Here is a 24,969-nt window from a genome sequence, read left to right as displayed (position 1 = left end):
ATCCCAGTGGTATTTTGATCACAGAAAAGCTTTTCAATTTCATGTGATTAAAATAATTTACCTTATCTTTTAAATTTCCTCTAACTCTGGTCTGATTAAAAATTTTATTCCTCAGTCACAACTCTGAAAAATTCCCAATCTGGTTCTTATCTAATATATCACACATGATATATATGAAGTTTATACATAATTTTCATATTAAGTATATTTTTGAGTTTATTGTGGTATATGGTGTAAGATGACTACCTAAACTGAAATGGTAAAAGATTGCTTCTAGTTTTCCCAGAAATTATCATCAAATAGAGAGTTCTTGTTTTCAGACTTATCAACCACTGAGTTATGGGTCTCTATTATTTCCTGATTTTTCTTCATCTAGTCTTTTTCACTGATCTATTTTTCTCTTTTTAAATTAGTGCCCAATAATTTGTTTCCCAGGAATCCCATTTGCATCCTCTCCACAGAACCAGCATTTCATATTGTACACATTTGCATTGTTCAGGCTGCTCCTGGAATCTGTTCTTCTCCTGACTTCTATTTTGGAAAAGATTTTACTTTCTCTGAGGTTCAACTCAGTTCTGATCTTTCACTGAAATTCAAGTTCTTCAAATTCTCTCTCCTTCCTCAAATGATAAGAAAGGTACCAGTTCCTCTAAAGGTTATACCTGATTAGGGCATATAGGCTCCTTGAAGATTTTTTGTTTTATCTTTGTATTTATTACTTGGCAGATAGTAAAGATAAATTGGAAACTGGAGGCTGAGATGAAAAGGAAGAGCCTGAGGTGACAGTACATTTAAGAGATAATGAAGACTCAAATTAGTATGATGGCTGTATGAAGAAAAAAAGGGACAGATCTGAGCAGTGAGACAGAGGCAATACCAACAAGGTTTCATTATGGACTCGATATATGGGATAAACAAGGCAAGAATCCAGTATGACTTTGAAGATTGGGAACTTGGGTAAGTAAGGATGATGGTCCCCTACTCACAAGTAAGGAAAATGGGAAGAAGATTTTGGAGAAAAGAAAATATATCCTATTTGGGCTATACTGAGTTTAAGATATTGGAATTCTCAAAATGGAATGGTTATGTGAAACTTGAGCCAGAGTGTGCTAGACACTTTGTCACAGTGGCTAATGAGAGTCAACAACTACACAATTTTGAGTGTGAACATTTACATTTCTGAAATTGGCAAATGCTAAAATTTAGGACTTGGTTTGTTGTTGTTTCCTTGAGTGTTTAGGTTCAAGAAAATGCTGAAGAATATGTCAATGATATAGATAAAAAAAAACTTCATTTTTCTTCTGGGTACATCCCTAGATTGGAAAGAGACTTAAAGGAGATATATAGATCTGGGAGTCATCTGCATAGATAAAATAGTTAAATTTACAAGGAGTTATGAAGTCAGTTGGGTATGTAAGAGAATATAGGGAGAATAGAGCCTTGGGCCAGACTCAGAGTCTGATATAGAGAGTGATCCACAAAAAAGCTTGAAAAGTGATAAGACAAAAGAAACAAAGGGGAGCGATATAATGAAAACTCAGAGAGTAAAGAGTTTCTAAGAAGAATGTATGATTAACAGTGTGAGAAAGTGAGGACTAAGATCCTTAGATTTGGCAATTAAAAGACTAATGTATGTTGGGAAAACCTATTTTAACTCAACTTCCATTTGTTTTCTTAAAGTCTGTATATAAAACATTGCTTTATATAGTATATTTTGTAACTCAACCATGAACAATTTTTATAGTAAATCTTTCTTCTTAAGGTTTAGAGGCTTCATTACTTTATTTTAGGGAGAATTGAAGAAAATGTTCACTCTAGCTACTGTTAGTTATACCTTAAATTTTAGAATCTACAAACTCTAAAACATAACATAGACCAGAACCCTAATAATGTTAGCAGAATTCCCTATCTTTTGTCTAGTATTTTGGTGAATTACCTGAAAATCTTCTAAAGTCACTCTCTAGGGTGAGCAAAAAATGATTCTGAATATCGATTAAAAAGTTATTCACATTAAGTTAAAATGTTATTTTTTTTTTTTTAAGGGGTAGATGACCACTACTTCTATTTGAACATTTATTTTACAGAAAGAATGAAAGTGATATAAGTTCTTTTGAAGCATCAAAATTTTAAGTTATTCAACTCTTGACGTTACTTGATAATGGCACTGTCCCAAATGTTAAGTCAATAACAACTTCCCTAAGTCATTCTTACAGAAATCATCATTTGCTTTCTCTATGGGCCTTCAATCTAAAGAAATCTTAATATATACAGCAGCAATTCTGCCTAAGCCCTTGGCTTTTCCCTTTGCATTTTAATTTTTAAAAATTCTATAGGATGCTATATACCAAAAGCATTGGTTTCATTACCTTCAGCTTTGCTCTTTTCCTTTTCTTTTCTGAAATGCCTTAATTCTTTCCATGTATAATCTCTGTTTAAATCAATAGCCTCTCTTTTGTGATACCAATTAACCCAGAAAAAAATAGCAGCTCTGACAGCATCTTTCTCTTACAGTAGTGTTTTCTAGGGCTAATGCATCTTCAAAAATAGTCCTTTGAACTGCATTTGTACATTGGGAAATTTGCTTTGTCCCTAATTTTAAGTTGCTGGTTTAAAAAAAAAAAATATATATATATATATATATATATATGTGCTGAACTCGGAGATAAGAAAAGGAAGAAATAACAAGACAAATGTATAAAATAAAAGCTTGGAAAAAAGAGGCATATTAGTGATTCTGTAGCCTGGAGGCAGACTGAGAATGTGATTAATGGCTTCTTCAAATTAACTTTTTAGGACAAATTCATTTGGTTGGGAAGACCCTGGGAAAAAGCCCCTCAGGATACAATTTCTTTTAGGTATAGATTCTAGGAAATTCTATTGGATTCTATTATCCGAAAAGTAAGGTACCATGGTGGGCTGAGATCAAGGCTTGAGCTAGCTGTTTAAAAGAGATTGTTCAGGGATAGGGCAAGAAATACTGGTAATTTTCTATTTTGATTGATTATTCTTGCTAACTTGGGGCTAAACTCAGTTGTTTCTAGGTACTGAAAGTGTTGTTAGTGTTCTTTAAATTAAATATGGATATAATTACATTTGTCCCATCCTACTAAACTCTCCTAGGAAATTTACTAATTATACTGTTCTTTGTGTGCATTAAAAAAAAAAAAAAAAAAAAAAAAAGCTTGGTGGAAAGGTATAGGTAGTTTATAAACATTCAGATAAGAAAACCTTCACTTTTAGATTCTCTTATATAGTCTTTATCATCTCTACCTTCAAATACTGCTCTAATGTTGATGAACTGTTACTTAAATGTATCATCATCATCACACAGATCTTATCTTTACCAAATTAACAGGATCTTCTCTTAAAAAAATGCTTTATATAAAAAGAAGATACTGTTAAATGACTATAGTCTTCTGGATATACAGAAAAGAAATGAAATACAGGAACAAACACTAGAAGTAAAAGTTCTATCATTATGATGATTTAAAAAAAATCCAAACTTCTTTGTTCTTATACTTTACTATGGAATCAATTTTTTTTTCCTTTTTTGGTTCCTTAACATTCCTGGTAGTCAAAGTGTTCAATTTTTCTTATCCCTTTAAATTTTCTAAAACAATTAAAAACAAACAAACATTTAACAAAAAACTCATAACCCACTGTGAAAATTTACAGAGTAGAAGTGAGAAGATACTAGGGATGAACCTAAGACATTTATATCAAATTCTACTAAACTTGCAGGCCACATACTTAGAAAATCACATGTTTATTTTATTAAATATTTCCCAATTACATTTAATCTGGTTCAGCCCCACTTGGGAGTGTTGCTAGCTGCAATGAGCATCATGTTTGCAAATTCTGACCAAAAAAATTTGTAGAATCATAAGCAAATGGATAGTTTTAAAAAATGTTTCTGGATAACTGCACAGAATTCACAAGTGTATATAAACACACATACATACAGACACTCATTACTGCTTTTAGAATTGGAGAATATTTTCATTTCACTGAAAAAACAGGATTCAAAATATAAAGCAAACATTATCTTCAAATTAGCACAAAATCAGACAAAAAATGACAAAAAGACTGAAAGAATTCTTATTAAAACTTACCATTTACAAAAACTCCTCTTATAAGTTTTATATAAGCTTTATCTAGATCTCCACGACGCTCTGCATTTTTGAAGATCGATTCAGCAAGCCCTGCAAATTCTTCAAATTCAGCAACAAATGGAAGAATCCCCACTTTGCTCTTCTTTGAGATCTTTACTTCTTCCATCTGTCTTATTTGGTTACTCTAAAGACAGGTAGAAAGTAAGGCAAAGGAATTCACTAATAATACAAAATGCAAAGGCTGACAATCAACTATTTTGATTATAAGCAGGGATGGTAATCCACTTTTGATTCTTATTAAGTGGATATGAATAATCACAACAAAAATAATGAGTTTATTCATCATACCATCTAAAATAAGGTTCTTTTAAAAGTGAACTAACAAACTTTGTCTTAGTAAAAAAAAAAAAACAACAACAAAGTAATAAGGAGATTATCAATGAACCATTTATATTATTTGTAAAAAATGATTTGGTGCAAAATTGTGAATAGAAAATACTCGATTCCTTGTGCTCAGGGCTGAGAAATGGCATGTTCTTAACTATTCTTCAAGTGACTTTTTAAATTTTTATGTCACAATTGGGGCTAAGTGCCCAGGGTCCCACAGCTAGTAAGTGTTAAGTTTCTGAGGCCACATTTGAACTCAGGTCTTCTTGACTCCAGAGCTGGAGCTTTATCCACTGCGCCACCTAGCTGCACCTTTTTTTTTCAAGTATTTTGGATTGACAACTACATTAATTAATTGTCTACAGTAATTTCTGGGAAACAACACTCTCCCAAGGTGGCTCTGATGCCCATTTCTGGCTTACCAGTTTTTGATAAGAGAGGGCAAGAGAAAGAGAATCAATCTTCATAATAAATTTGAGGAATAATTTTATCTTTTTTGTACCCATTACTTATTTCTAAACTAGAATTCAAATCAAAGCATCAGGCACTCTGGTGACAAGATGCCAAAGGAATGCAACACTTTCTCTTAAACAGAGAAGACAGAAACTTTCTTCACAGCACAAACCAACATCACAGATTCTCAGTGTTGCTTGGCAAGGACTTCAGAGATAATTTTTTTTTGCAGTATGGTGGACTGGCGACACACATTTCTACACAGTTATCAGATCTGTGCTCTGCCAATTGCTGGCTGTGTGATCAAGACAGTCAGAACTTTGCTCAGCCTCTGTCTGTTCAGGAAAAGGAAATAGGGTCTTTAAGATGCCCTTTAATATACCTTTCCAGTCCTCACATTGTATAATTTTGACAAGTTATTCCACTTTTAAATTTACAGGTGAATTATTCAAAATAACCAGAAACCATATTTATATGACAGTATTTCTGTGTCTATTCAAATGTGATAAGAAAAACCCTGTTGAGATGCTGTCAGGTTATGAGGTTCCAAAGAGACAACATTTGTGTAGCATGGAGCCCAGGACCTTCTACATCATAGGAACTATATACATGTCTATTCCCTTTCTCTCCCTAAAAGGTTAGAAGGGAGACCTACTTTGACAATATAGGTCCTTTAGAGTAACAGAAGAGAAATAAGGGAAGGGGATGGATTTTAATGAGGATCCTGGAAGATTGGGAATATTTTTGTTGGAAATGCAATTACAAGTCATCACATTTTGGAAGCTCATTAAGCAGTGATAAACCAACTTTTAAATGATTATCTATAATTTTTGAATCTAGGCCTTTTTGAACTTTTTTTTGTATTCTGGCCTTCCATATATTGCTACTGCTTGTGGGTAGGAAAAATAAAAGATGGATTATTTAAAAGTTTATTTTGCTACTTCTTGGTAGCATCTAGTAAACCATGATGGTACACATGCTAAAATTGCATTTTGTAAAGTTCATTTAAACTAACAACTTCCTTAAGTGAAAACACAAAAGAAATCAATAATCTGAACTTTAAAAAACATGAATAAGTAAAAAAAAAAATGTTTTGGGGAAAAGTGTATCTAAAGACTGGGGAAAAAATGCAATTCCCACAACAACTTTTAAAATAATAGGATCTTCTAGAAATATATGAATTTCTTCAAGATAGACCAACAGTGTAAGCTTGGTGCTTCTTATTTATCAATACACTTTTGAGTAAAGGACAAGTGAAGAATTATTATCTGAGGATCATCCTAGGTAAATTCAGAGAAGCCCATCTCTGGAAAGTAGATTCCCTATGTAAGTCTCCCCCCTCCCCCCAGACAATTGGAATTAAGTGACTTGCCCAGGATCACACAGCTAGGAAGTATTAAGTGTCTAAAGCTGGATATGAACACAAGTCTTCTTGACGTCAGGGCCTGTGCTTTATCCATTGTGCCACCTAGCTACCCCTCCCTTTGTAATTAAAAAAAAAAAAAAAAAAAAAAAAACACCACATAGCTAGCTTAATGTATGAAATAACTAAAATTATATTTTCAACCTAAAAGTTAATTCCTAAATTTGATGAGTGCCACTACTATGAATCCTTCTTATCCTATTTTTTTTGGAATTTAAGTTAAGAGGATGGTAAAAGGAAGTTGGTCATTGAGTTTCACTGTATATCCTTACCAAAAATTTCAAGGCTTTAGAGGAATGAAAAGCAGTTTCTCCTCTCAAAAAGGTTGGCAATATCTGAATTAATTTGGTTATTTATGATTACTCAAATCTAAATAATAGAAAACTCACAATGCATTTGTCAAAATTCCTTTTTACAGTCACCAGAACATTTCCCAATGTGGTACTGAGAAAGGAAGCAGGATCCACATTTTGCGCAGTCCATACATGATGACTCATTTTGACCAGCATGTAGAGAGAGTTAAAGCTATCAATTTTGTCTCCTAATGCAATCAGATTGTTCAGTTCTGGCTCAATGCAGCGAAATATTTTAATCATCATTTGGCGGATCATATCCTTCCTGTTTAAACAACATACAAAGTACAGAAATTTTAGCACAAATTTCACATTAATTCTTCACTTAACTCTACTAAATTATCGTCACATGAAACAGTGAAAAGTATTTCAAACTAAAACTGAATTCCCAAATTTGAATAACAATTCTTATTTTCCCATTAAATATTTTATTGATTATGAAGGAATTTTAAACCAATTATACACTCATGATCTGAAAGCTGCTTCATAAAAGTGACTGTAGTGAAAAACTGAATACCTTTCAGAAGTTATTAATTATGTCACAATCAATGACATCTTTGCGTTAATGAGCAAAAGCTTAAAGTGCTAAAGTCTGTCCAAATTCCATGAAATATTTAAAATTTAAACAAAATACACATTTCAAAATTTAAATCGAATTTCATTTTATTTAAAAATGCAAAAACAATTCCTAGCTCAGCAGCATACAAAAACAGGCTTAGATCAGATATGGCCTCAAGCCATACTTTGCTGATCCCAACACATTACTGAATTCACAGGTTCAGTCCCCATTCCAAGTTAAGAATTCAAGGGACCCAAAATCTTGACATTATGCTATAACATAGCATATGCTATATGAAGTACAAACTTTAAATTCAACAAATAATAATTATAATAAAGTATTTATGACCTCCATCTGAACTACAAACCTAAATTAAACAATGATACCTGATGACTATAAGCACATTAATTTTGATTTCTTTTCACTATAGAAAAGAAATAAAATCTTTTACTTCAAGGAAAACTACAATTTTGTTCTCTAAAATGAAAAAAGATAAAAATTACACATACTCAGATGATATAGATGGTAGTACGCCAGAACTATATTGTCGTGATAACATTCCTCCATCCAATTCTTCTGTTTCAGTCTAAAAAAATTTAGTTATTTTATATATTATCTTGCAACAACGAAGATTTAGTCTAATTCATATATATCAAATAAACTGCTCATTTATGTATCAAATATATCATCTAACCTGCCTATCTTTAAAACATTAGTGTCTAGAAGAAAATATATTATAAAAACAGTTAAGTCTTTAAAACATAATAATTATTAATAAGCTGCACATTTATAATTTATGTTTTGTTTTTAACATGCTGCCTAGTACTTAAGGTTTTATCTAAGAATCTATACTTAGATTTTAACCAAGAATCATTTAAGAAAAAAGAACAACATAATTTACAACAGTCAGAAACTGGACAATGTCAAATAATAAATTTAGTTTTGTTTTTTTTTTAGCTGTCTTACCATAGCATTGACATTAGAATTTAATGCCATTTAAAATTTCAAAACAGAATTGTTACTAAACAGAATTACTTTAAAAAATGTTTTTGTTATCACAGAAAGATAACAGCATGGAAGAAAATGTGGTAGGCTTGGTATCAGAAGATCTACCAAGCCTATTCATCAGATGTGTGACTTGAGGCAAGTCACTGACCTTTCTGTTTCAATCTCCTCATCTGTAAAATGGGGTTAAAATATTTATATGTTTATTTCACCGGATTATTGTGATGATCAAATGAGATAAATTATGAAGGTTACTTTGTAATCCTTTAAGAGCCATAATCTAAACTCTTATTAATGTTTTTCATTTAAATAACAGTAGCAAAAAAGATATATGCTGAAAGAGAAGTATATTCTCTAGACCCTCACCCAAATTTATGGTTCTGGTAACTCCAAGTTTGGGAGCTGAATAATTGGTTCACTGTTTTCACTATGTTTCCTTTGGCTATCTTCATTTCTTCCTGTTCAGTTCTCATCACAGTCATCATAATAGGCAAATAGGGTTGTTACTGCCGTCCACATCATACAGATAAGAAAGTTGAGGTTGTTAAATGACTTAGCTAGTGCCAGAGCTTGGTAGCAGCACAGACAGAACAAGGATTTAGATCTCCTAGTTTTTTCATTTTATCCCAGCAATGAACCCTATACCACCAATTAATACAATTTGAAATTCATGATTTTTATTTTAAGCATAGATGAATTCAAATGGATATTTTTATAAAATTTCTGTAAAGTAAATTGAAAGCACTGTTTTTACTAGTATAAAAATTGGGGGTATGACATCTTATAGAAAAATTGCTTCAAGTCCTCTAATTTCTATTTATTTCATTTTTAGCATCTTATAAAATCCATACTGCATAAAATTACACATGAGTGTAAATCTGGCCCACTTTTCTTAAAAAGTTATACATAAATTCTGATCAAATACTTAACAGCATTACATAATATAACCAAAATAAATATGAGCCATACCACAGTTCCAGGAATGTTTTGATGTTGTTGCAGTTTGAAAAATTTACTTATGAAATCTTGCTCTGCTAGACATAAGGGTTCCAATTCACTCAGAACCTGTTCAAAGATCTAAAGAAAACCAAAATAATCAGTTAAATAACTGTACCAACATAACATAATATTTTTATTTTTTACTTTGTTTTAAAGTGGGAAAATGGTTGAAGGTTCACCCAACTGCTACTGATTTCAAATCTAAAAGGAAGGGGAAGAAGATCAATTAGAACTTTTCATTGATAATTTATTAGCATAAGATAAATTATGATATTTCTTATGACAGCCACAATCTTTCATATTGTGCAGCTAATTGGTAAAATGAATAGAACACTAGACTAAAAGCCAGGAGGACCTGACTAGCGTCAGAAACATGTTGAACCTAGGGAAATCACCTAAGCTCTCTTACCCTCCCAGGATAGTGAAAATCAAATGAGGAACATGTAAAGCACTTTCATAAACCTGTAAAGTACTTCAAAAATGCTAGCTATTATTGTTATTATTAATACTATTCTGACATCCAGGAATAATATGAGAAAAATTACAAAACACTTGCCACAAAAATAAAATCAGATTTAAATAATTGGAAAGACATTCAGTGCTCTTGGATAGGCCGAGCGAATATAATAAAGATGACAATACTCCCCAAACTAATCTATTTATTTAGTGCTATACCAATCAGACTCCCAAGAAACTATTTTAATGACCTAGAAAAAATAACAACAAAATTCATATGGAAGAATAAAAGGTCAAGAATTGCAAGGGAACTAATGAAAAAAAACTCAGAGGAAGGTGGTCTAAGTGTACCTGATCTAAAGCTATATTATATAGCAGCAGTCACCAAAACCATTTGGTATTGGCTAAGAAATAGATCGGTAGATCAGTGGAACAGATTAGATACAAAGGACAAAAAAGGGTACATCTATAGCAATCTAATCTTTGACAAACCCAAAGATTCCAACATTAGGGATAAAAATTCATTATTCGGAAAAAACTGTTGGGAAAACTGGAAATTAGTATGGCAGAAATTAGATATGGATCCACACTTAACACCATATACCAAGATAAGATCAAAATGGGTCCATGATTTAGGCATAAAGAGGGAGATAATAAATAGATTAGAGGAACAGAGGATAATCTACCTCTCAGACTTGTGGAGGAGGAAGGAATTTATGACCAGAGGAGAACTAGAGATCATTATTGATCACAAAATAGAAGATTTTGATTACATCAAACTAAAAAGTTTCTGTACAAATAATACTAATGCAAACAAGATTAGAAGGGAAGTAACAAATTGGGAAAATATTTTTAAAAACAAAGGTTCTGACAAAGGTCTCATTTCCAAAATATATAGAGAACTGACCATAATTTATAAGAAACCGAACCATTCTCCAATTGATAAATGGTCAAAGGATATGATCAGACAATTCTCAGAGGAAGAAATTGAAACTATATCCACTCACATGAAAGAGTGTTCCAAATCACTACTGATCAGAGAAATGCAAATTAAGACCACTCTGAGATACCACTACACACCTGTCAGATTGGCTAAGATGACAGGAACAAATAATGACAAATGTTGGAGGGGATGTGGGGAAATTGGGACACTGATACATTGCTGGTGGAGTTGTGAAAGAATCCAGCCATTCTGGAGAGCAATCTGGAATTATGCCCAAAAAGTTATCAAACTGTGCATACCCTTTGACCCAACAGCGCTACTACTGGGATTATATCCCAAAGAAATACTAAAGAGCGGAAAGAGACATATATGTGCCAAAATGTTTGTAGCAGCTCTTTTTGTTGTAGCTAGAAACTGGAAGATGAATGGATGTCCATCAGTTGGAGAATGGTTGGGTAAATTGTGGTATATGAAGGTTATGGAATATTATTGCTCTGTAAGAAATGACCAGCAGGAGGAATACAGAGAGGCCTGGAGAGACTTAGGTCAACTGATGCTGAGTGAAATGAGCAGAACCAGAAGATCACTGTATACTTCAACAACAATACTGTATGAGGATGTATTCTGATGGAAGTGGAAATCTTCAACTTAAAGAAGATCCAACTCACTTCCAGTTGATCAATGATGGACAGAGATGACTATACCCAGAGAAGGAACACTGGGAAGCGAATGTAAATTGTTAGCACTAATATCTGTCTGCCCAGGTTGCATGTACCTTCGGATTCTAATGTTTATTGTGCAACAAGAAAATGATATTCACACACATGTATTGTACCTAGACTATATTGTAACACATGTAAAATGTATGGTATTGCCTGTCGTCGGGGGGAGGGAATAGAGGGAGGGGGGGCAATTTGGAAAAATGAATACAAGGGATAATATTATAAAATATATATATAATAAAAAAAAAAAATAAAACTGTGATCCTAAGTCAAAAAAAAAAAAAAAATAGTATTCTGACATCATCATAAGTTAAGGACCTGTGATTGTACTGGTATAGGAACCCCTTCCACCAATACAAATCAGTTTTTGTCTCCAACGAGTTTCCTGAAGCCTAGAAGTTAAATGACTTGTTCATGGTCTATAGCTATTATATGAAAGCTGGGACTTGGATCTGACTCCAAATCCAGAATTTTATTTTTAGGACTACTCACTTTTTACTCATTGCCATGCATTCCTTTAGGGTGTGTGTGTATATGTATATGTGTGTATATATTTAGGGTATGTGTGTATATGTATATGTGTGTGTATACATATATATGCACTGCATGTATGTAATAGATATTTTGGTCTGGAATGTAATTTCATTGGTAAAAGGAATTTCTAGTGAGGAAATCTCCTTTACCAGTTCAGATCAACAAATCTGCAATAATTCGGTTACAGACAGCAGAAGAAACTGAGAGATTAAGTTACTTGCCCCAAATCACAAACTAGTGTATTCCAAAATCATCCCAAGTCTTCCTGAGTTTGTCGACAGTTCCCAATCTGCTATGTCACATTACCTCTTTCTTGTACTCCTTTCCTTTTCTACACCTTCTCTCTTCCTTTTCCTTTCTCTTTCTCAATATACACACATATACATGAATATACCTACCACGTGCTTATTTTCACTTTTAATTTAATTTTTATTTTTTTTACATTCAATTTTTAATATATCCACTAAAAACAACTTTTCAATATTTCAAGATAAACATATCAAAGGGCAAAATTTCATGTGAAATTATTTTACCTTATCAAACTTGGATCTGTCAGCTACATCAAGATCAGAGGCAGACATGTTTCCCATATCCAACAAAGAAGATGACTGAGATCTACGACTCCCAGAACTCTGAACACTGAGTTTATTTAGGCTAGATGTAGATCCAGTCAATTTCCCAGAACTTCCATGAAGACCTATGAAATAATGAAACTATGAAAGAGAATGGCCTGCATGGGGGGAAAAATGTGTAGTATAAACCAAGCTTACTATTCTGAGGTCTTGATTCTGCAAAGGCTATATGTCATGTGTAGTAATGCACTGATTTTTCCCTTTGTATGAGCAAGGGCCAGGGTAAAATTTGTTTTGTTTTTGTTGTATTTGAAAATCCCTGCTTCTAACTCTTACTTCCAATCATTTCACAAGTTCAGAAGAGTTCTACTTCCAAGAGAAGAGGCTGGTGGTACACCAGGCTGGCCCTGCAGCAAGCATCTCAAAGTTTTAAAAATACAAAACTAAGAGTGAACAGAGCTTACAGGTTTCCTTACTATGGTACCAACTAACACAATCTTTATAACAAATCTCACTATCACTCCCTTCTACATTATATTCATATGCCTTATCCTAAAAATATATTTATGCTTTCAACATAAAGGGAATGCTTACATGAAATTCTTCAAAGGCTGAGAACATAGTTAAAACATTTTCTTTTAACCTATAATACTTATATTATTAACTATAACATGGAAGACCCCAGTTTTTAGTTATTAGGCATACCTATATAAAGATATGCAATAAAGCAGCCAGAAGAAAAATCCATTTTCTAGCAACAAAAATTCAATTAAACCAGACTAAGAAAGAAGAAAGTGATGTTTTCTTTGATGGGGGGAAATAAGTTACAGATAACCAATTTTTTATTCTTCTCAGACAGTTTTCATTTAATTGATTTGGGTCAGAAGGAAAAATAGTGCAATACAGAAGGAAACTAAATAAAAATCTTATCTCAACTATGAAATATTTGGCCCCAACCATGAGACTTAAATTACATCCTATGAAGTAAAACCTGAAAACAGAAATGTCAGTTAGTCTTTTTTGCATATATTGGACATAATGGTCTATCACCTGACAAGTAAGCTTAACTATCTTATATATTTCTTAGCATCATCATTGCTTTAATTTCAGGTTTCTTTAACATATACCTTACAACATAGCTCTGTTATTAACTTTTTCATGACACAGAACTAATTTCTACACATAAACAAACATGCATTGAGAATACCTGCTGATGCACTAATCATACTCACTCTCTGTTTCTTGTTTGACAGCACTTTCTTTTCGAGGCAGTGTAGCTGGGATGGATTAGGTTGCAAGCATCAAAGACAAAGACAAGTTAATAAACTGCATTTCACACAAAACATGCACAAGAGGAAGTTAAGCTCTAGTTCGAAAGACACATGCAAAGAACTATGAGAATCAGATAACTACAGTTGCAAACACAGGTTTAGTTGTCAGCTATTGTTCTAGAAATTATGTGTGAGAAAGTTCTACAAATATGATGCATCCTTTTAAATATTTTTGTTCAAATATAGATCATTTAAAAAAACTATTTAATGATCAAATATAAATATGTATATATTTAACACAAAAATAATGATGAAAGTAGTAGCCTTAAATTTAGATATTTGGACAAATATCATCTATGAATAAATGTTCATTTAAATCATTTAGTGCAGTGGAAATCTATTACAAAGTACTTTATTATACCACAGATAGAGACATATCCTCTATTTGACAGAAAAGCTCAACTTACAAAGCAAGTGCTCTACGAGACATAATTCAATATTTATTGTTGATGATGGCTCCTGAAAACTGTTTCCACTGTGCTAAATGGTTTTCTATTTTGCCAAAAATATAACCACATAAAGAGGGCTTCAAACTGAATCTTTTAGTACCCAGTTTCATGAAATTTAATGAAGGCTTTATAAAATTGTCAGGGAAAAAATTATTTCTAGAATATAATCCTTCAGTTAGAAATAGAAGCTGCTCACTGACAATTTACAAGTAAAGGTATTAAATTGAGCTTCTCTGAATCATTTGGCATCTCTTTTATATTTCCTTTTTTGATTAATTTCATTAACTTTAATCCTGTGAAATATTTTGACCTGAGAAAATAAAGTGACCAAGTAAGAGAGCAAGGAAAAGAACCACAAAATGAAACAGAAAATAAAAATATGACTAATTTGGATATAAATTTTAAAAACTATGGCTTTATAAAAGGGAAGAGGGAAGAGTAAATGTTGGAATAAGGCAAACCTACACAGGAAATGTTGTGCCTTATTGAGCAGAATACTTTTTGCTATACTGGAGCAGTGTTACTATAATGCTATGTTCTGTAGTTCAAGATCAAAGAACAAAATTCTAGGTGGTTCTATGCAATTACCAATGATTGAGGGGCAGCTAGGTGGCGCAGTGGATAGAGCACCAGCCTTGAATTCAGGAGGACCCGAGTTCAAATCTGGTCTCAGACACCTAGCTGTGTGACCCTGGGCAAGTCACTTAACCCCAGCCTCAAAAAAAAAAAAAAAAAAAAAAAAAAATTACCAATGATTGACCTGGCAATAAAAAAAAAAATCTGAAAAATCTTGGGGCTCACAATTTTTTTTATTATCTATAGATCTTACCAATAAACTGAATTAGTATATATCACAATGAAAGGTTTTTAAATTTAATTATGTCATCTTAAGAGAGGGCTCTATAACTCCCTCCACCCTACCCCCACAAAAATCTTTGGCTAGCATTTAATTGATGTTTTTTGATTCTTTTGTCCTTTTGTAGAAGTACCTTTGAATTCAATAGGAGTTTTCAGTATGAAGAAAACATGTAAGATTATTGAATAATGAATGATCTATTAGGAATATTAAATTATAAAATGTCCACAGATTGTATTTCAAATTTGGTGCCTTGTATAATTAAATGTTAAAAACAATACATTTACCCCATTAAGATTTAAAAAGAAAAAGAGTAAGTAACTGCTTTCATGGTTCTTGTTCCTTGCTCCTAAATTAAAAAGCTGTGAAATATAAAAAATAAATAAATAATAAAGAAGAACAAAGTATCACTTCTGAAAAAAAAAAAAACCAAACCCTGAGGATTTCTAAATAGTTACTGTTCAAAAGGGGATAGCAATAGAAGATGGTATATATGAATATCATGTGCCAGTTATCTTTAATTTATTTTGAAACTAAGCACATGATAAATATTTACTTCAAGAATGACTACAAATAGTTTTCTTGATATGAAAAGGAGAAATTCCTGACTATAAAATGTCTTTGGAATATACATACAAAATGCTATTCTATTTTACATCAGGATGTGGCAACCCCCAAATGCTCTAAGCAAATTTAACTGTATTTGAAACTTGAATAAAATGGCAAATACAGATAACTTAAAATATATAAAAAAGCAATAATTATATTTATCATTACCAAATCTAAATTAATATAGCAGCTATTTGCCAAATAATTATTTTGCTTCTAGCTATAGTATTCATTTTTATCTTCAAATATTTGAGTCTAATTTTAGCTAGAACTTAGTAAATCATTTGGATGCAATTTGAAAACTAGTTTTAAAATGCCATAAAACTTAGGTGAATTTAAAAAAAAGACAATTTAATCCTTTTTTAAAAATATAAGACTTTACTGGAAATTATACTATGTTAATTTTCTTTTATCTTTTTAACAATCATTGAAGAATATCTGAAGAAAAGTTTGGGAAAATAAAAATAAGGTCTTTTAAAAAGAGTTTATAGCCATCTTATTTTAAGCCTAACAATTAAAAAATATTATTGTAACTGAACTGAACAGCATTTTTATTCCAAGAAGCTCATAGTGTTTCACTTTTATTATTTCCTTTACTTTTAAATAAATCTTATACTTGGCAACTCAAAAGAAAATAAATTATCATACCATTGGGATTAACCCATAAGGATTGCCTGAAAGATATAAATATTTGTGTTATATCATTTATTGTTTGAAAGATATGAATATTTTGTATTATATCAATTTTTAATGCATCAAAGAGTCCTTTTCCCCCAAATAAATTGTTCGCTAACAAGAGGTGACAAATATACTAGATGACAACAATCAGACAAATAACTGTTCAAATCATAACTTCTTCACTCAGAAAAAAGCATCACAAGTCAATGGTGAAAACATTAACTGGGAAATAAACACACTGCTATTTTGAAACAGTTAACCTTTAGGATGAGTTAGCATTTGTGTTTTTCAAAGCCAATTGTCCCCAAGCTGTCCTGAAGACAACATATTCATACTATGCTCCTATTAAAGCACCATATATATTCATATGCTAAATGTGAATTGGATATGCTATAGCAAACAAAATTATATGTTTGGACCAGTATATCCAATTCTTACAAATATATTTTCAATTCATGTTACATTTTTTCCCTTTGAATAGTAAATAGCAAAACAATTGGTTTTGTGTTGTTGTTGGTTTTTTGGGTTTTGGGTTTTTTTTAGGTAGGTTTTTCCACTGTAAATAACACTTTAAAATGACCTACTATAAGATGAAGTCATTTTCATAGTTTTTTTTTTTTTCCTTCCATTTTTAAAAAAAAAATTCCTACTGATCAAAGGTGGTTAGGGCACAGGCTCCTTCCAACAAACAAATGTTAAACTCATTATTCTAAAGGGGAGCTATGCAGACACACTGAGAACATTTGTAGCCATATAAGGCTAAATCTTGACTTAAATAGGCACATAACTCCTTCCAAGGGGAGCTCCAGGGATGGGTACATGCAAGAGCAGAATGTGGCCTTAGCAAATAAATAACTTACTTCACAGCCTGATACTTTTACTAGCTATCTTTTCAAGTAATTTTGCAACCAAGATTTCCATTTAAATATATTTTGAAGTCATAAATACTAATATAGGGATTTTTATTTCCCCAAAGGAAGCAAAGAGATAAAGTATATATAGTATTAGAAAAGACACTTCTTAGTTTATCTTTTTAGTTCCTTGAAAAAAAAATCCCTTTATAAACTTTAATTCATTCTCAGAATGCCAGAAAAATAGACAGACAGTAGGAATATTCTCCATTTCCCAAATGAGAGCAATAGAGAGAAAAACCTGGTAGAAGAGATGCAAAGAAAGGCAGTATGGAATTCATGAATCCACATTGGGACTCCTTGTTTCTCAGTACTTTTGTCAGTCTACCTAATTTTTAATCACATTATTTGTATATAGCTATACACATTCTACATATTTCAACATTCATGATATTCTTTCCACATAATCAATAAGTAACTCATTTTTATAGTAACTATAACAATTTAGTAATCTACCCCCTTCATTTCTACCTACTGTTTTGTACCTTGCTGACATCAGGTTCCTTAAAAAAAAACTTCAGTAATCGTTCTCACAATTAAAAGTATAAAGTTGAAAAAGCCATTGAACTGAGGCAGCTTTGCTTACCAAACTTCTTGCTTTCTTTAGTGGTGCCTGTCATCTTGATCTTTGCAACTTCAAAGAAATCTTTTATTTCTCTTTCATATAGCCTTGATAAATAATCCATGTAATTCTTAAATAAAAAAGTATGTACATTTTAACATCATATAAACAAATTCAATAATACAAATTTTAAAAACCAACAAAAAAGCTCTTAAAATAAAAAAAAAGTTGATTTAAAAGTACAACTGTCTGAAGTTTTATCTATTTCCCCAACTAGTGTTTCCCAAAGTATGTTCCAAGGGATAATTTTTAAGCTAGAGATCAATCTAGGGGAATTCATCTCTTCTTTCATCACAGCAGAAGTTCTGTCTCAGGGTGGAAATTGCTGTACAGGATCTACGAGTTCCCTCCCTATCTGCTACCTTACACAGGTTTGTAAAAAGCAGTATCCATGGAGAGGAGAAAAGGGAGAGATCACAGCAAAGCACTCCCCCTCACCCTCTTTTCATCATTCCTAGATGGTTTACTTTTCCTAAACACTGGTCCCTCACTCAGAACACAGGTTCTGACTGACATATTGGTTCCTTCTCAGAGACCATTCCTACTAGGGGCTTTTATTATGAAGCTTTGCATTAATTGTATTCTAGTCAATATTTATGGCCAAATTAGTTTGGTACAAGCTGTTACATGCTATAAAATTTTAAATGTAATTCTAATGAATTATTTCCTAATGGTGGTCATCATTAATGAAACTTGTTAATATAAAATTAATTCATTCTAGCTTTAAATGCCTGTAACATTTTGCATATAACATACTTTTATTTTTTACTTTCTCAAAAACACACAAAATATTTTTATACTTTCAGCGCAATATGTTAGTCAAATTGATACTAGGAGAATTGTGGCAGATAGGTTTTAAAAATTGTATTATGGAGATTTCTGTTAGCCTCGACTGATTTAAAATGAAAATTTGTATTTTTGACTAGATGAAAACAAAGCAAGTATTTGCATAAGTTTTGATAATTTTCATTAAAATTTTAGAAGTGTGTTTTTACAGAAAACATGAGTCAAACACATGATTAAAGTCTTAATGCAGTTTTAAGGAACATGATGTCTTCTCAGTGCACATTTTATATCAATAATCATTACACAATTCATATAAATTTCTCAGAATCTGCAAGGAATGAGTGAAATAGACAATCTTTCCACATTATTTTTGTATATGTTGAAAGTATATCTTTACTATGTTACACGAAATATCTAACAGTGATTCCCATTTCATTAGGAGAGCTCATTTATCCACTGAAATTAAACTATTTTAATAATCATAGTGATTACCATTTCTTCAGGTTTTAAAGATAATTCTCTGACTTTAAGAGATCATAAATATGAGCATCTGTCAGATGCTTGTTTTTTATTTTTTAAGGGATTTAGGAATATTACCATCTAGTACTGGGCATAAATGCTGACTCATTTTGCCAACCTAAATATTCACTAGCACCATTAACATGGCTGCTAAATCCATTAATTTTTTTAAAGTATATTTTTGATCCAGTCCTGAAGACAGCCACCTGCAGCTTACCTCAGGTGACTGAGACATCAATATAAACCAACATCATCACTTATTACATGAATAATAATGTATTATTTACATATTACTTAAAAGTTTGTAAGATACTTTCTTCACAATAATAATGAGATTAATAGTAAAACTCCCCTCTTTACAGATGAAAAAACTAAAGTACACAAAGATTAAATGACTTGTCTAAAATCACATAGCTAGTAAATGTCAAAGCTAAGATTGCAACTTAGATCCATTGACTCTAGGACAACTACTCTTCAGATTAATCAAGAAGAATATAAACAGTGTATGTAAGCTATTTGATTTCTTAAAAAAATAATAGTGAAGCAAAATGGACATAAGAATTAAGGCTAGGGGAAGCCTTTTTTGAGCTTATGTAATTTTAGGCTGATCATCAAGTTAAAAAAAGTATAAAAATCAAGTTAAAAAATTGGATGATGATGCTCATTTTCCAAACCATTTTCCAAAAATGGGACTTATCAATGTGACATATAGTCAGAGCCAAACAATCTTAATAGGGTTTGTGGACCTGGGAATGACTGGATCCATTCAAAATATAATAGTACTCATAATTAATTTCCATAAGTTATAATTCTAAACAATAAACATCAAGTCCTTGTTTCAGATAAGGACAAATGTACAACCATGAAAATAGACGAATGGAGTTCATTGGTTATTATTATTATTATTATTATTATATCTTCTGAAGGAATATTTCTGGTATCTTTATTTTTTCCTGTTACTTGACATCAATTTAGTGACCAAAATTAGATTATACTCTAAAATATTTAGTTGTCAGAGGCTCAAACCACAAGGTCAAATTATGTTCCTGGGAAATATGTCTATTTCATTGTAAAAAGTATGAATTCATTCAATAAAAATATACTCTGAGCATGAAATGGACCAAAAGTATCTATGAGTTGGCTTAATACTTGCCTCTTCACTTAAAATTACATTCATAAATATTGCATTACATATGAAGAAAGAACATTAGTACTGGAAACCCCATATTGTTCCCCAAATTTGCCTGCTAGACACACCTACTGGATGTTCTATCAGAATTTCATGTGAAGTAAGGGAATAATATTCAGTCTGTTTATATAAAATAGGGAACTTTCTATGAAATATGCAAGATTTGATGAGCTCACCAGGGAAAAATATAGACAGAGAAGGTTCAATAAAAAGCCTTAGAAGGACATACACTTAAGAGGAGATGAAAGATGTTCCAACAAAGCAGAAAGAGAAAAAGCAATTTGGCCAGCAAGAAGAGAAATATATCAAAGGAGCCAAGAGAGAAACACGTCCAGGAAGAAGGGGTGATCAAAAAGTATCAAAAGTTACAAAGCTCAAGATGGATGAGGATTAGGATTGAGTCACTAAATTTAGCTGTTAAAAAGATGCATGGTAGATTGGAAAAATCAATTTCAGATGTGGGAGGTTGGAAGTAAGTTCTTTTTCAGCTTTAGATAATAATCTCAAATAGTTTTTTAAAATATCATTCTGGGAATACATAGCCTCTTAGTTCTAGTAAATAACACTGCATAAATTGTCAAAATACTTTATCTGAATGTTAACCCATACCTTTGTTAGTCCCTCATATTTTCCATAATCAGTACTCTTTAGCCACTCCATCAATTTGGCGTATCGGAGCAAGTCTCTATGGAAGGGATGGTGATTAGGCAATGTTAATTCAATGGAGTGCTGTGCAAGAGTAGAACTCTGATCATGTCCCTAAAGAAAGTAGAATTGAATAAATTATTCACATATATACAGAAACATCTTTGCTACTACACAGCATCACTGAAGTGATGATGGAATTTTGCAAGGCAAAAATGAAAGACTGAAAAGTCAGTATTTTCTTTCTTTCTTTTTTAACATATAGGCGATACACAGCCAATTAATTATCAATGATTTACTGGCACAAATGGCATTCTGATAAAACATATGCACTATTATTTAAAAAATATAGCCATTAGAAATTTAAATGATTAGTTGATTTAATAAAGCTCATATCACATTTAATTTTATAATTTCCTAGAATAACTTTTAAAGATGTATACACACATATACATATATATCCATATATACAAAAGTAAGATGGAGAGCAAAACTAAGTTTCTTGAGAATCAGTTAACATTGACAGTTTAATCTCTAATTCAATGTTAAACATCACTTTAAAAGATCTATTGTCATGAAGATCAAATTTTTATTAGTATGTACAAACAAGATTTAATTATTTTTGAATTGTTTAGCAAAAACTTACAGAGAAAACAGCTGAAAACAGGTCTGAATATAACTCAATATTTAAAGAATTCCTGAAATTTAAGTTCTACTTCCTATGAGTTTCATTCTGCCTGTATTTTAGATTAAAATGGAAACACATCTAAAATTTCTAAATGAAAAAATACTTTTAAAGGGATATGCATAAAGCTAAATCAGTAATTTAAATACAATAATCTTCCTATATCATTTGCAAATTAAATTCAAGTGAAAGATAATAAAATTTCTCCAAAGCTAAATAATTCTGTTTCCATTTACAACATGCACCAGACTCAATGACCTGAAAAGGAATCATATACTTATGTTTATACAAAATAATCTCAATATTTTTGACCTAATGATTCTTTTGCTTCTATCCTCTAATACGTATCTTTATTTTTGTTCCATAATTAAAAATAGGTCATCTAGACAAAGTTTTAACAAAAAATATCAGGTAATTTAAAATAAAACTTGTATCCTCAATGCTTGACAGAGAATAAGTCCTTAAAAAAAAATCCACTTATTAAGTGAACTAAGTTCAAAACAATCACAGGACCAGACAAGGCCCTTTGATAAATGAGGACGAGACAGATTAAAGATAAAAGATCATCACATTCTAATGGGGGATCTGTATATACCTATAGGAGGTAGCACATAATTTATGTGATGGCACAAAATATATGAAGAATCTAAGAGGGAGAGCAATGCAGGTATGGGCAACAGCTAACACAAAGCTTTGCACAGGGCAAGAGATGCCAAGTTGAATTAGGTCAACAAATTGGTCAAACTGGTTGGAATGTCAAGTCAATATATCACAGTGAGAAGAGCATTGAACTTGGAATCTCTGAAATTCCAATTCTTCCTCTGCCATTTTCAACTATTTCCTCATGTTTAAAATGATGAGGTTGAAGTAGAGTATTTCTAAAGGTTTCTTCCAATTCTCTATGTATGACCTTAGAGTATATAAATAAAAGTAAGATAAAAATAAGTTTGGAAAGACAGGCTAAAGGCAGGTGGATAATTTAAAATCCTAAGCTGAAGAGTTTGGATTTTTTTTTTTTCTTAAGAAGTAATATAAAGTCATTGATGATTTTTGAGCATGGAAATGATCTAGGTAAATCCACCTTTGGGAAGATTGTTTTGGCAACTGTCAGGAAGATAGATGGGAAAAGAGTGAAAACAGAACCAGCTAGGCCAATTAGGAGGTAATAACTCCACATGAGAGGTAATGTGTGGCCGAACTGCGATCAAAACAGATAACAAAGATATATCTAATAGTTAAATATTATAAAATTTTTTTCAGGAAATGCTGATTCACTGAAATACTCTTCATTTTGACAGTTGAGCACTGAAAATAGATGGTCTTCTACAGATTTCATTTTTACCACATAATGAAATAATGACCCTTTGACATTAAATTGTCAAACGAAGGATTTTCATATTTCAGTAAGTATCAAAATTAATTTCATTTTTCTGCTTTAACCTTTCTATGAATTAAAGGAAAACTCTTTTTTTCTAGTCTTATTTTTCCCTGAATTTTCACAGGATGATTACAGCTTTAATTAACAGCTTCTTTGTCATGTTGACAAAGATATAATTTCAGAATTAAATCTTTTTAATAGAAATAAAGTAAAACAAGTAGTTATAAAAACAAAAATAGCCAAAGGAACGTTTAAAAAATGGCACATGTATTTTTCTTTATGGAAATGGCTTCTCATTTAAATTACTCCTATTATGAATGTTCTTTAATGTTAAAATTGTAATTAGTTGAAGAAACTAGATTTTCATAGTTAGAAATCTCAAATGCAAAAAACTCTTAATAAAAATAGAAATTGTTGATTGTAGACAATAGTTTCTGTGGGAATATTAGAAAAAAGAGAAGGGAATAATAGAGAAAAAATCAATTTCACAATTATGTACCATTTATATCCATAGTATTTTTCAAAATAAATCCTTTTTTGGCATATATTATTTATAGACTCTATAAACTCACTATATCTTTGCTGTCAATACAGGTTAAAGATAGCTTTCTTGACTTTTTTTTTTTTTTAAATGAAGGGAGAGAACATAATGGCAAGATTAAGCAAAAACAAAAAGGGATTCTTACACAGTATCACTAGAGTCAACTTCTCCGACAATGAGCGATTATATATTGTACGTTTAACAATCATGATACTGGATTAAAGTAACATAGAATCATTAATCAATGACATAAACAGTAATTAGGTTTCTACCATTTTTTTCTATAATTGATATTTAACTTGATCATGATATACTTCTTAAAAGTACTTGTTATAAAATTTGTTTTTAGGGTTCTATTATTGCATGCAATAATATGTATTAGTCTGTCAGCAAAAGGAAGGCTCATTTTAAGCAAAGATCGCAGCTTTTAAGACGGAGGCAGAATCCAACTTACTTGTCACAAACAAAAAAAATTTCATACAGATTTATAATGTGGAAAAGACTACCTTGGTTACAGTTATATCCATCTATGTCGATAGTAGCACTTTGTACAGTATATCACCTTTAGACTCTAAAGAATCAAATAAAATTAGAAACTTGAACTCATACTTTCTGTGACTCCAAAGTTGCTTTCCCAAAACAATTATGACCTAATGACAAAGGAATACATTTATTTTCAATTTTAAATCACTAAGTCAAAACAAATTTAAAAATTGGTTTATTTCTCAAAGCATTCAGACGCAATTTTCTTCCAATCAGGCTTTTCAGGCCCCCAAAATATCATCTGCTAAGGTACACAATGGCAGCTTTAAATGCAGTTATTTGGTAGCTTATATGAGTACTGTCAAGTTACAAATTTATAAAGCCAAGTCTCCAGCTTTCAGTTAGATTTAGCAAGCTTGACAAGTAAAAACATCAAAATAAATTAGGTAAGATTGAGTCAAACCCCATGTACTCACAGGAACTGAAAGAAAGTTGGACCTGCTATAGAGTTGAAGAAGGGCCTGAGTAAACTAAGTAGAGATAAAATACAGGATCATAAATATTTTGAAAAGATGAAAAAAAAATAAAGAACCTAATAACTGAAATAATATATTCTGAAAGGTAACAAAAGAACAAATTCCCTAAAAAGTTAAAAAAAATTTCTGAAAATATTTTTCTAAGTTGCAAAATGACACAATGAACTTTACATTATTAGAAATTAAGTGCATCTTTATTCACAGCCTCTTCCTTTAGCACACAGATTCTTAAT

The 24,969-nt window shown here is 31.4% G+C and overlaps 1 protein-coding gene across 4 annotated transcripts in view; it reads right to left on the bottom strand.

Annotated features, from left to right (window-relative positions):
• Positions 1-24,969, bottom strand: part of EXOC1 (exocyst complex component 1) — a 50,342-nt gene that overhangs the window by 6,846 nt on the left and 18,527 nt on the right. For 2 of the 4 annotated variants that reach the window (XM_074275521.1, XM_074275522.1), the window contains 8 exons: positions 21,078-21,227; positions 17,939-18,044; positions 13,751-13,795; positions 12,480-12,643; positions 9,262-9,369; positions 7,797-7,873; positions 6,765-6,993; positions 4,113-4,296 (listed from right to left, as the gene is read on the bottom strand). In XM_074275521.1, coding sequence (XP_074131622.1) covers positions 4,113-4,296; positions 6,765-6,993; positions 7,797-7,873; positions 9,262-9,369; positions 12,480-12,643; positions 13,751-13,795; positions 17,939-18,044; positions 21,078-21,227 — 1,063 coding nt within the window. The remainder of the gene's footprint in view (positions 1-4,112; positions 4,297-6,764; positions 6,994-7,796; positions 7,874-9,261; positions 9,370-12,479; positions 12,644-13,750; positions 13,796-17,938; positions 18,045-21,077; positions 21,228-24,969) is intronic. The other 2 variants (XM_074275523.1, XM_074275524.1) reach the window with 1 other exon arrangement.

The sequence above is a fragment of the Sminthopsis crassicaudata genome, chromosome 6, assembly GCF_048593235.1.
Source record: "Sminthopsis crassicaudata isolate SCR6 chromosome 6, ASM4859323v1, whole genome shotgun sequence".
Lineage (NCBI taxonomy): Eukaryota > Metazoa > Chordata > Mammalia > Dasyuromorphia > Dasyuridae > Sminthopsis > Sminthopsis crassicaudata.
Note: the sequence above shows the minus strand (reverse complement) of the source record. Positions and strands in the feature narration are given on the sequence as shown.